The 13,870-nt window shown below is 35.3% G+C and overlaps 1 protein-coding gene across 3 annotated transcripts; it reads left to right on the top strand.

Moving 5' to 3' along the window:
- Positions 1–3,424: 3,424 nt before the first annotated feature.
- Positions 3,425–5,476, top strand: id3 (inhibitor of DNA binding 3). Of its 3 annotated transcripts, none has more exons than XM_030127618.1 (4): positions 3,425–3,510; positions 3,549–3,874; positions 4,224–4,297; positions 4,710–5,476. In XM_030127618.1, exons 2-3 carry the CDS (start codon positions 3,560–3,562, stop codon positions 4,275–4,277), a joined length of 369 nt encoding a protein of 122 aa, XP_029983478.1. In that variant the 5' UTR covers positions 3,425–3,510; positions 3,549–3,559; the 3' UTR covers positions 4,278–4,297; positions 4,710–5,476. The 3 variants fall into 3 exon arrangements, with proteins under 3 accessions (XP_029983478.1, XP_029983480.1, XP_029983479.1); XM_030127620.1 differs by having other exon boundaries at positions 3,434–3,505; XM_030127619.1 differs by lacking the exon at positions 3,425–3,510 and having other exon boundaries at positions 3,520–3,874.
- The last annotated feature ends 8,394 nt before the right edge of the window (positions 5,477–13,870 follow it).

Genomic DNA, 13,870 nt, shown 5'->3' with positions numbered 1-13,870 from the left:
TGACTGGTCTTGAATAGAGTTTTTTCAGGTACTATGAGTTTTTATTTGTCTGTCAGCTTTTATTCCTTTACATTTTCACTCCAATATCTGTCATTTTTACCCCTTACATTCTCAAAACACACCATTACCATTTCAGTGCATTTGTAGGAAAATTGTTACTTTTTATTTTTAATATTTGCAGGAAACAAAATGAAAAAAAATCATCTTTATCTACTTTATATCACATATACACTGTTGACCATAAAGATGGAATAATTTTGTTTTCAGATACATTTCTCTTTTTACTCTTATTTATACACATCAGTAATCACCTTTGACCAGGTACAGTGATTCTAAACAGAGTCCCAATTGCACTTTATTTACCAAGAATAAATCACATTTTTACAATAATTTCATGAGAAGATGTCAGAATATTTTATTCCAACTTTAGGGACAACAGTATGTAAAGGTAATAAGGTATTTACACAAAATATGGAACAAAATAAGTACTTTTATGCTTAGACTTCCTGCACATTTTCACTATTACTTGAAGTTGTAGAAGTAGTGAAAGCACAGGTGTCAAACATGCGGCCCGTGGGCCAAAACCGGCCCTCCAAATGTTCCAATCCGGCCCATGGCATGATTTTATGGAGTGCAAAAATTACACCAAAGATCTGAACAGTCAAAGGTGTTGAACTGGTTTTAGGCCAGTGTGATCTAAAGTAAAATACTAACATAATAACCCTTACAATAAAATGTGAACAACCTGAAAATGAAGTACAATTTTAATAATATTCTGTCTGTTACTAAATGTTTGTGGATTTGTAGATCCAGTTTGTAAGTTGTGTTAATAAGTTGACACATACTATTGTAGACATTCTTATTTTAGTTACACATTCCAAACTTCAAAATTTCAACAATATTATGTTTGTGTAACATTGTGTGTAATGCACATGTACAAGTAATAAGTTGAGGCATTATATTGTTAAAATTTAACTTGTTTTTCTTAAGAAATTACATTTTTTTCTGGTTATTCACATCTTTTTGGTGAAAAGATAGTTTGTGAATGTAAATATTTTCATAATTTAACCCTTTCATGCATGAATTATGAGAACCTTAATCACAATTTTTTTTACCTGAGTGTTTTTATCCCTCTTTAGGCATAAAAATAATAATTCTATTGATTTTTGTTAGCCTATTTTTATGGAGTTACAAAAATATCCACTCAGCTGGACACCATGCATTTAGTTTTAGAACCAAAGAAACATGTATTTACTGATAAACTGTGTGAAAACTATGAAATAAAAACATTTTTAATGCTGCTAATCTGATGTTTTCTCACATTTTAACATACCTGCATGAAGATAATATGCAAAAAAAAAAAAAAAAAAGTTAATTTTAGTCTAATAACAGTTAGCAGTTTTTTTACTCTCAAACACCTTACTGCAGATCAGGTTTATCTAGAACAACAAAGTTACAGTAACGGTATGAATTGCAGTGTATGGGATGATGCATAAGCGTCCACTGTGTTGGCTGATATGGAACTAAAACAACAAAATCTATGAATATACAAGTGAACACTTTTGAACAGCTGTCCACTGGAGTGACCAGTGTGCATGAAAGGGTTAAAGTTTTTATTGCACTAAAATGAAGAGAAAACTTGGAGTTGTCATTATTTATAGGTTTTTATGCTATTATTTTAATGGTTTGGCCCGCTTGTGATCGAATCGGGCTGAATGTGGCCCCTGAACTAAAATGAGTTTGACACCCCTGAGTTAAAGTATTTCTTCTTCTACTGAACAGAAGACAATGACTTTAACACTTGTTAGATAAGTCTTTATAATAACCTCATTCCATCTTCTGCAAAAGTACTGAGTTCTTCTAGCTTCTCCTTTATCCTCTGAGTACAACTGCAGACAGGACAGAAGGAGTGAAGTTTTTTTTTTTTTTTTTTTTTTTTTGGAGGGGGGGGGGGCGGTTCAAGCCATGTCCCTGACTGACAGACCCCTTCAGCCAATCAGATCTTTGAGCGCCTCTGCCTCCGTTCCCCTCCGCCGGGTGGACGGGGGAGGGCGGGCCGTGTGCCAAAGAGAGGGGAGTGCGCGTCGGGGTGAATGGATGACGTCGGGAGGCTGGCGCCAGCATGTCTGGGACTGGCGCGTTAGATCAACACAGCTGGGCCGGGATAGGACACACAGCTGGCTCAAGCCTGCATTCCTCCACAAAACAGGATTGTGAGAAAAGGGGAAAATAAGACCCAAATAGGAGCAGAACGGGACGTGCTTTGATGTAAACTAACAGGGAGCAACCTTTGGAATTGTTCAGAATATATTTGACATAAAACTAGTTTGTGAGGAGCTGAGGTTTGGTCAGTGAGTGACTTCACACTTAAGGTGCGCCCCAATGCGCCTTAATTTAATTAGACTATTCCCATTCTGCAGTTTCAATGGCACTTTAATTTCATTTTATATAGTATTTTAATGACTAATTATCGCAATGTGTCTCCCTTATGTTTCTCTAGTTCTGTAAACCAGGTCAAAACAACATTTAGAGACACTAAGTCTGTATAAAACTACAAAAACATACATGATGTCTCAATCCTCCAGTTGTTGTAAAAGTCGAAAACAGGCATAAGTTTCTGCTGACCTTTTACCTATATCATATAGGTTAAATATTCTGTCTGTATCAACTTGTTTTCTATGAGCATACATGTTCTGAAAGAAGCACACAGGCTGCCCAAGGTCTAAAATGTCCAAATCCCCACTTTTTTTTCTTATTCTTATAGTAATAATATCCAGTTTAATTGTGTTTTCCGCTCAGGAATGCTATTAAAAGCATCACTTCATAAAACACACCTCATTTCTAATGAGTCTGCTGAAAGTTTAATTGTTGGCATCGTCTGAATGGCATATTTTTATGGATAAAAGGGAAGTTACAGTATAGAAACTGTAATAAAAACCATCAGAAATGCAGCCAAACGCTGTTAAAAGCCAGGAATAACTACACTTTATCAAACGCAGCACCTTTCTAATGGCACACAGGTAGAATTCTGAACCCTTTATTAGTCAGATGGTCTGGATTTATAGATTTATTAGAGTTAAAATGGTATAGAAACTGCAATAAAACCTATATAGTTGAGATTCTCACTGCAGCTGTGAACTAGATTTACTATTTTTATTCCCATCACTGCGAAACGTGTCCTACTTTAGGGATCCTCTATCTATTTAAAATAATTCGACCACCTGAAAGAAACTGGTTGACAATCCCCTTCAGGCATCCATCTAATTTCCTCATTCTTTCCAGCTTTTCCACAAGGTGATATCAGCCAGTTAAAACGGGAATGCGCTTTACGCGGCCAATCAGAGCGCGGTGCGTAAAAGTGGGCGTCGTCGAGCGCGCAGTGTATAAAAACCTAACAGTACGTAACCGTGACAGCACTGTTGCTCGAGAGACAGTGATAGGAAGACCGTAACCGGGAGAGAAACGCATCCGAGACTCAATACTCAGACGTGAAGTTGTTGTGTTTTTTTTTTTTTTTTTGGTTTTTTTTTTTTTTAATATTTTTGTTGTTGCTGCCGCCATGAAAGCCATCAGTCCCGTGCGTTCGGTGAGGAGCTGTTACAAAGCCGTGTGCTGTATCTCGGAGCAGAGTCTCGCCATCAGCAGGAATAATAATAATAACAATAAACACTCGTGTCTGGAGGAGCCGGTGGGTGCCCTTTGCGACATGAACGACTGTTACTCCAAACTGAAGGAGCTGGTGCCGAGTATTCCGCAGAACAAGTCCGTGAGCCAAGTGGAGATCCTGCAACATGTTATCGACTACATCTTCGACTTGCAGATCGCGCTGGAGGCGGAGGACACATCTGCGCCGGAGATGGTTTTGTCAATAAAGGTGAGAGGGGGGGAGGACAGATGCGCGTCCTTCAACATCCTTTACGCACTGACATCCTTATTTTAGATCTTTTTTTGCCTTTTTACGCACACTGTTTTTTCCATCTCAGTGACACTTAAGTCTATTTTTATTTTTTTGTTAGTAGTTTAGTCTCTTAGCTGCAAAAGAAGCAACATTTAAGCACGTATATGTATATTTTAGACGATTGTGATCAAATGGCACATGATGTTTTGGTTATTAAGTTGTGCGTAAAAATGTGTTCCACCCCCGCACAGATGTTTATTAACTATAATGGTGTCTATGAGGCTAATTGTTTGGTTTTTCCTTTTTTTTTTTTTTTCTAACTCAGACTGCGGACCTCACACGTAATTTCTCCAAAGAAGAAGGGCGATTGTGCCATTAAGAGGACGATCAAACAATGTGGTACGTATTGAGTTTTAATACTGCATGTCCTGATGTTAAAACACAAGACAATTGTACTCTGTCTGCAGGCAACGTTCTGTAACATAAGGACACTGTTGTTGTGATTTTGAAAGTAAAAACTCTTAAATTAAACTTTACATGCCAGCAGAAATAGTGAAGGCATTTTTTTTTACACCCCTTTGAGATAAAGGTCTCCCTACCCTCCACATTCACCACGGTTGCCAATTAGACAGGCCAGTGAATGTGTAGTGGATTCATTGCTATCTGCCTGGGGTTAATGAAAGTTCCATGCTAGGCGCCAGTCTGTCTGCTCCCCTCTGCAGGGAGGGGAGGGGAGGGGGAGGAGGAGGAGAGGGGAGGGTGAGTAGGGAGAGAGATCTGACTTCACTTTTCTTCCTTTCTCTCCATGCAGGTGCAGGGAAACACATGTCTCCACTTCACTCCGGGCAAGAGGACAAGAGGGGCAAAAAAAAAAAAAAAAAAAAAAAAAAAAAAGAAGGGTGGGATAGGTATTTGGAGAAAAGGAGAAGAGAGGAGGGCGGTGGAGGGTTTAAAGAAAGAAAGAAAGAAATAGAAAAAAGTGGACTGTTTCCTATGAGTGCGGATCAACAGCAGTGCATGAACAGAAAACAGAGACTCATTCTTTTTGGCCCCTGGACAAGCAAACCAACACACCAAAGCAGCAAGAAGCCAGGATTGGAAACTGAAAGCAAACCAGCTTTGTGTGCCCTCCTCCTCCAAAAAAGAAAAAAAAAAAAAAACCCTGGGATTCCCTATAAGAAGAAGTAGAAATAGACATATTTTTTTGTGTTGCATTCCAAAAAACACACAAACATCATCTCACATAGTTTATCCCTGACATGTCCACCCTGAGTATAGTTTTCTAATGATCTGGAGACTGTTACAGCTTCATATGAATGTGTACATATCTGCAGTGAGTATGTAAGAAGATGTGAGTTAATTTGGATGTTTTTTTTTTGTTTTTTTTTTCTGAATGGATTTTGGGTTTTCTTAGGTATAATCAGAACTCTATAATAGAGTTAATTGTAAGTGTTTGTAGGGAGTGTGTTATTTCTACAGACAATGTGCACTGGGTTTTATAAACTCATTTATTATTATCAAGTGTGATTTGTATGTACGTATGTTCTTATGTAATGAAATAAACAGAAAATGTGAAACCAGTTTGGCAATTCTGGTAAATTTGTGGTAGTTCTTCTTGGAAAGGTGCGATGCTGTTGCTGGTGCTGACTTGACTTTTTGGATGACAGTGAAATGCTGATGCAACAGGACGTATATTCACATGAATCTTGAGGTCGAGTGGTTGGAAATCAAACGAAGGGAGTTTCCTGCCAGTGCTTCTATTTTTCCAGAGAATGTCTTACAGTAGTTAAAAGACAGCTGAACTTCCTAAACACACCAAAAGACAGGATGTGATGCGTAATAACATCAACAATAACATGCTGGTTATTCATAAATGTTGAGTAATTCTGCTTGAAATAAAAAAATAAAAATAAAAAAAAAAATGCAAAACTTATCTTGTGTTGACCTTTTAGAAGCAGAAGTGCATTTATTAGACAGATTTCCTTGTGGTTACATGTTTATTATAAATGACAGAAGTATCTTTTTAATTATTCATGAGTGTATTTAACTGGTAGCAAAACATGGACAAACTACTCCCCCTTGTGATTCAGTGTGGAGTTTCAAGCAGTAGACTTTAACACACTCTTCACATTCCCTTATAGATTATTACACTCAGGAATGGCTGATTGACTCATATTTTTATTTTTCTATTTACAGCTTTGTCAAACTAAAAACTAATCAATAACTGAGCTTAAATCTGCTTGTTGACCTAGTTCTCACACACTTTATTCTACTAATAATGAGGTTCTAACTCCCTCTAGTGGTGGAAACATGTTACTGACAGTAAGAAACTTAAAAAGTCTAATTCTATGTGATTCCTCCATGACAAAGTAACTTATAAAGTACATATGTTACTTTTGGCAGTTGTTTTAATCTTTATATATATATATATATATATATATATATATATATATATATATATATGTATACTGTGAAAGAGTATTACTCAAGTGTGGCACTGAAGCACAAGTTTATTATTTAGGAATGAATGAATGAATTTATTTTTGGTTTGTACATTAATCATTGCACTTAGTACAACAATTACAATAAATACAAATACCAAAAAAGGAATAGGCTAGAAGCAAAAGCGTATTTATTATTTGTTTTTGTCTAAATAGAACTCTTACAGAACACTTAATAAAATAGCAAAGAAGAAAATAAGCTATTGAGAAAAATCCTATACTGCAAATGTAGCATCTGACAGGCATCTTCTACCTTTATAACAAATTTAATCAATATTTTAATAAGTGTTTGTTAAAGCATTTCGTAGCACTGTTCTAGTTTTCGATTACACTGGTCTACAAGGAAAATACTTCCAGAATAAAAGCAATGAAATTTTACCACATGAGAGTCACTGATAAAGAAAAATCAAGTAAAAAATGCTGGTTGGCTGAACTTTCCAAGATACAGCCTTGGGTCAAAATGTGAAATTCAAGAATTAACGAGAGAATGGGTTTGACTCAAAAGGAATATTTGTCTCAGAGCACCAAGATCTACTTCAAAACACTGTCTGCACATTAGAATACATTCACTTTACAGGTTCTATTTAGTGGAAGATTTATAAAACTATTATATAAATGTACATAAACCAATATATATGTGTAATAGCACTTAATCATATACCTTGAAAACATCAGCAAACTAGCACTTTTGTCATTTATTTTCCAATTAATCTTATTAAAATATGTAACATTTAGCACATTTAATCTCTGAAGCAAATCATTCCTAAAAAATTGTAGACCAGTGTTAGCATCAGCTGTTTTAACCCATAAAGACCCGGTGTTACTTTTGTGTCAGTTCCCAAATGAATTTTTCTCTATATTTAACTTTCCTTAAGTAATTTTTCACCATTTATTCTAATATTATGCTCAGTATTTTACATTCTTAAGCAAAAATCATGTTTTTTCCTATTTTTCATTTTCATGATTGATGTCCAGAAAAGCTCAAATTAAAGTTGAGGGTTATTATATCAAAAATGGAGAAAACAGAAGAAAAAGTGACTTTTGCTGTAAAATCTTCATAAATTGAACATAAACCAAGTGTGTCCATCCACTGTCATTGATCCAACTCCATTGGTTTTACTGGTGAATCAATGTTGTAGAACGTGATGGTGTTTCCACGGTAACTACGGAGCCTCTGAACGTCCAAATGGGTCATATCTGATGATTATGAAAAGATGACAAACTGCATTTTACACCGATTATTTACATGTATTGTTAAGATTAACAGATCAACAGGTATTAAACATTTTACATTAGTTGATGATTTTGATCGCTGGTGGATGTTTGGGTCTTTATGGGTGAAAATCATCCCAAAACACTACATATGTATGAACCTGAGCAGAAATGTTAAAGAAAAATATGACATGTGTATATGTGTATTAAAGTTTCATTCATAGAAAAGGCATCACATTCACATTTAAACCTCAAAGATAAAAACAGTTGCAAATGAACAAAAGCATCTACTGATCTGTAACGTTTAATAAGTTTTGAACCATTAGAATCAGAGTCAGCTTTATTGGCCAAGTATGTGAACACATACAAGGAATTTGGCTTTGGTTTTTACATTGTTCACGACATACAGCTCTGACATGAACCCAGACAACATGTGGACCTAGACACAATATAAACAAACAGTCCACTAGTGACAGAGACAACAATGGGTTGAGATTTACAGTGGATTTACAATGTGGTATATACAGAGTGCAAACTGGAGTTTTTATACAGTGAGTGGGTGTGTGGGTCCGGTCTATTAACCCTTTCATGCACGAATTATGAGAACCTTAATCAAATTTTTGTCCTGAGTGTTTTTATTCCTCTTTAGGCATGAAAAAAACAATGTGATTGAAAATTTTCTTCTGAAAAATAAATAAAAATAAATAAATTAATAAAAAAAAAAACAATAATGAAAAAAACAAATTCTTATAAACCTATTTTTCACAAAGTTGCAAAAATGTCCACTCAGCTGGACACCACGTGTTTAATTTTTGATGCACAGAAACATGTATTTACTGATAAATTGTGTGAAAACTACAGGGAGGGCTTATGATTCTGGGGGTTTATGTTCAAGAGAGATCTACATAATGTTACCAATTCATGTCAGAAAAGATATGTGGTGTCTTAAAACTTTAATAAAGATATATGAAAAAAACAAAACAAAACAAAAAAAAATTTTTTTAAAAATGAAAAGAACAACATATCCATGAATATACAAGAGAACAGCTGTAGAATAGCTGTCCACCGTAGTGACCAGTATGCATGAAAGGGTTAAAAAATATATGTATATGTGTATATTATTTACAGTGGATTTTTATATTGTACTATGTACAGAAAGTGCAAATTGAAGTATTTATACAGTGAGTGGATATGTACAGGAATACAGTCTGTAAAAATATATGTTTATTTATATATATATAAATTGTTGTAGTGCAAATACAGTTTTTTACATAGTGCAAATTAGACAGTTTTATAAAGATCAATCCTATCACTACATAATTTGGGTAAAATGCAGTTTCCCAGCTTTTCAGCACCATCAGATATGACCCATTTGGACGTTCAGAGGCTCTGTAGTGAACATGAAAATGGTGTCTTTTTCTGCAACACTGATTCACTAATAAAACCAATGTAGTTTGACAAATGACAGTGGTTGTATCTGCTTGTTTTTACATTCAATTAATGATATATTTTGCTGAATTTATTTTTTTCTTTCTTCAGTTTGCATGTGAATGACACATGCAAACTGAAGAAAGAAAAAAATAAATTCAGCAAAATATATCATTAATTGAATGTAAAAACAAGCAGATACAACCACTGTCATTTGTCACTAATAATCTTTGAATTTTCTCTGATCACTTACAAACATCTACATGGCCAGTAAATGAAATATAGAAAAAGACACAATTGCAAAATGCAAAATGCAGTGGACTTTACTATAATAAATGGTGATAAATCACCTTGTAAAATGTAAAGAAAAAAATATTTGGAAGTTGCCACAAAAATAAAGTAGTTTTAGGGTTTAAGGGTTAATTAACATCCCAAACATAATATAGAAGATACTAAAGGCACAAATGGAGCAGAATTCACCGGAATTCATAAAATAAAGTGCTTGATACTTGATAGTTTTGGGGAAAACAATGTACACATGGGAGTAAATTACCAAAACACCAAGCAACATACAGAAGAAGACAGAACTAATGAAGAACAGCTTCAGAACACTGAGCTGTGTTTGTTATAATGACTCAATTCCCTTAGTGTCTCATTAAACTACCTCCCGAAACAAGGTGACGTTAAAGAAGTCTGGTTCAATCATATTTTTTTTTTGCTGTAATCCGCTCTTAATGAGAGGGAGGGGTCTTTAACCTGTCAGAGAAACAAAAAAAAAAAAAAAAAATCCCCAAAAATCTACAACTCCACGACATCTCAAGAAAATACTGAACTTTTTCACACCTTCACTACATTTGTCTGACAGCTTTAGAGGCTGTTTATAAAACTGATAAACCCTTAAAGACCCAAACAGCCACTGGCGACCAAAACCACCTACTGATCTAAACTGTTTAATACCTGTTGATCCACTAATCCTATCAATACATGTAAATAACTGGTGTAAAATACAGTTTGTCATCTTTTCATGGTAATCAGATATGACCCATTTGGACGTCCAGAGGCTCCGTAGTTACCATGGAAACACTGTCATCTTCTACAACATTGATTCACCAGTAAAACCCATGATTATTTAAATAGATGGAGTTATAAATGTGCGTTTTTTACTGTTTTTTACTGTTTTAGTTTTTATTAATATCTTTTTTTTATGATAACGTCAGCCTGCTTAGGGACTACAGGTGGAAATTAGCACTGCTAGAACCTGGCACACTACATCTCTCCTTTTTAAGGTTAATGTATATTATGCATTGTCCCTGTCTAAATATTTAAATAAAATGAAAATGAAAATGAAAAATTCAGTTATTGATATCTTTGCTGAAAAAGTCACTTCTTTTCAGGGTTTTATTTTTCTGATATAATAATCTTTGAATTTGCTCGAGTTTTTATGAACATACATGATCAGTGAATTAAATAGAGGAAAATATATGATTTACACTGAAAAAATGCAAAATACAGAGGATAATGATATCATAAATGGTGATAAATCACTTAAAAATGGTTAAATATAAAAAAATTCATTTGGAAACTGCCACAAAAGTAGCACTGAGTCTTTATGGGTTAAAATAAGAATAAATAAACCTGAAAATGTTCTTCTGTCATTCATTGCATTAAAACTGCAGATGTAATATTAACAGTGCATTATTGATAAAGAAAAACAAATTTTTGGCTTTGGAAATCGACACTGATTGGTGTGTTTTTCTCTTTCTGCTGGAAATATGGATTTATGACATCCAATAAAAACTCACACTACTGAAATAGTAAAAAAAAAATAAAAATTAATTAATTAACAAAGCACAGCACAAAAAAACAACAAAAACAACCCAATTTTCCATCTGAAATCTTAAAAAGCCACAAACATGAGTGTTTACTATTAGTTTATATTGATATTTGTGGATGTTCTCAACTTTATTTGTCAGTCTCAGAGAATTTATTAAAAAACTAAATGTCACATTAATGAAGAAACTATATTAGTTACATTATTTATTACGTTTCAGAAATGGAAAACAATAATCTATTACCTGTCACATTTGAACAGCAACCTTCCAAACACTGATTCTGATATTTATGTGTTGTATTCTTCATTTTTACTTAAAATTCATATGAAGTTTGTAATAAAACTGTAAGGAAACCTGACTTCCATCTGCTTGAACACATGTATTTCTATCCAAATCAAAAAGCGGAACACTATTGGACAATTTCGGCACAAAACAACTCTTCCTGGTTATATTGTTATTTCGGCACTTTTAATTTCTTTCATATCAATGTGCAAGATACGGTAAACATCAAATGTTAAATAAAGTTCTAAACAAATGTTTCAACGTGTGCTTTAGTTTAGAGTGCATCTTTATGTGTGCATTTATCATCTTTACATGTTATCAAACAACACTGAAAATGTATCTTACAAATAAAGAAGTGACAGCCTATAAAATTTTGGTATTTCTGCCTGAAATTTTTACATGTCGATGTACAGTTGCGGAAAAAATTATTAGACTACCCTTCGTTTTCTTCAATTTTTTGTTAATTTTAATGCCTGGTACAACTAAAGGTACATTTGTTTGGACAAATATAATGATAACAACAAAAATAGCTCATAAGAGTTTGATTTCAGAGCTGATATCTATCCATTTTCCATGTTTTCTTGATAATAACCAAAATCACTTCAGTTCTTACATCAATATCTGTGACATTGTACTGACAAAAACAGTGCTTTTAGACATTCCATGTTTGCTTTTCTGTCTGTTTTAGTCACATGATACACACAGGAGTTAGTACTGGACTGCATAACCATTGTTTCTAATGACTTTTGATGGTCTGATATTTTTAAGTTGTACTGGAAGCTGAGATGCAGGTGTAATGTCACTACTCACCACAAGATGGCAGTACTGTGCAGTGAAGCTTCTGTCCCTCTGACATTCCAGGAATGTTGACTGTCTAAACTCAAGTTAAGCCTGGCTTTGGTGTCACAATGGACTCCTGAAGGTCAAGTGCTGCTTTGATACAGAAAAGAAACTCTGTGACCGTATGACAAACCCCAATGGCTGTAATGCAGACAAAAAAATGTCAGGATTTCATTAGTAACACAATAAAACTGAACCATGGAGTCGATGTCAGGAGTCAGTTTTGATGAGTTAAAGGCCCGTCACTGCTATAGAAGTTTGTGTATGTTAATTTGACAGCACATTTTCTGTGTGTTTAGCTCTGTAAACTATCATGTGATGTGAGGCAGTGTTGCATAAAGTACTGGAAAGTCACACTTGAGTAGAAGTACAGGTCCCCTACCAAAAATGACTTTGGTAGAAGTTCAAGTCACCAACTGAAATACTACTGAAGTTAAAGTCTTTAAGTATCTAGTATTTACTGTACTTTAGTCTGTCGAGTAATCTACAATTAAATGTACTCAAGTAATGAAAGTAAAAGTACAAGTACAAGTACATGTTAATAACAACCAAAGGCAGTCAGAATTTGGAGTATTATAAAGTTTATCCAGGATTTTAAAACATGGTAAAGTACAAGACAAGCTGTCAAAATACTGAAAATGATGCCTACGTCGCACTCTTCAAAAACAAGGTTTCAAAAACCTAAACAGGAGTGGGATACTGATGGGATTAGAAGTGTCAGGATTTTGAAAAAGAAAAGAAAAGAAAAGAAAAAAGAAAAAAAAAAAAAACTATGAAGCTTATGCTGCACCTCAAAACATGGAGCCTACATTATACTTCGTAAACAAGGAATCCAAAGTCCAAACAGTTGACTTAAAACCAGCCTGTTTTTTGGCAGAGCTTCATTCAACTCTCCCTCACATCAGCAGATCGCCAACAAGTTGAGCGTGGACGGCCGTTTTGCACTTGTGCGTTACAGAATTAGGCCCAATGACAAATCATCTTCCTGACTTTGTTGCAGTCACATGTAATCTCACTCTGCTGAGGATGCTATATCCACTGCACTACACCTGACACTGAAACACTTGGAGAACAGACATGCACTGGTCCAGATGCTTTTTGTGGATTTACCATAATCCCACAGCACCTGATCAACAAACTGGGACCACCGGGACTGAACACTCCCCTGCAAAACTGGTTTCTAGACTAACAGGCCTCGATTTGCATGAGGAGGAAACAACAGATCTGATATAATTACACTTATGCCGCGTTTCCACTACGTGGTACTGGCTTGGCTCGGCTCGACTCGACTCAACCTTTTTGCGTTTCCATTATAAAAAAGGACCTGGAATCTGGTACCCGGTACTAGTTTTTTGGTATAACCTCCACCGAGGTTCCAGGACTGGGGACCAGATACTAAAATGTGATGTGTAAACACTGCAGACCACTGATTGGTCAGAGAGTCGTCTCTGTGACCCACTGTTTTACAAAAAACAGATGTGGAGGTTGACAGTAAATATAGCGGTAGGTGAATCCACATGATGACAGCCTGTAAAACTATACCATGGTCGGTTGAGATTCAGTCTTTGGTGGCAGACGTAAAAATTCAGCATGAGCTTGACAAGACAACATGCAATGAGTGAATTTATCAACAACTCTCTGAGCAGACGACACGGAAGTAACACGCTGCATCACTATGACGTCCAGGTACTGTAAAGTCGGTAGTATCCTGTAATGGAAACGGTCTCCTGGAATAGGACCTGGTACCCGAGTCGAGTCAAGCTGAGTTGAGTCGAGCTGGTTCCACATAGTGGAAACATGGCATTAGTACAGGTGTTCCACAGGGGTGTGTTCTCAGCCCCCTACTCTACACCCTGACGACCCACAACTGCTGTGCA

Source organism: Sphaeramia orbicularis, chromosome 22 (assembly GCF_902148855.1).
Source record: "Sphaeramia orbicularis chromosome 22, fSphaOr1.1, whole genome shotgun sequence".
NCBI lineage: Eukaryota > Metazoa > Chordata > Actinopteri > Kurtiformes > Apogonidae > Sphaeramia > Sphaeramia orbicularis.
This window is presented reverse-complemented; position numbering and strand designations above follow the sequence as displayed.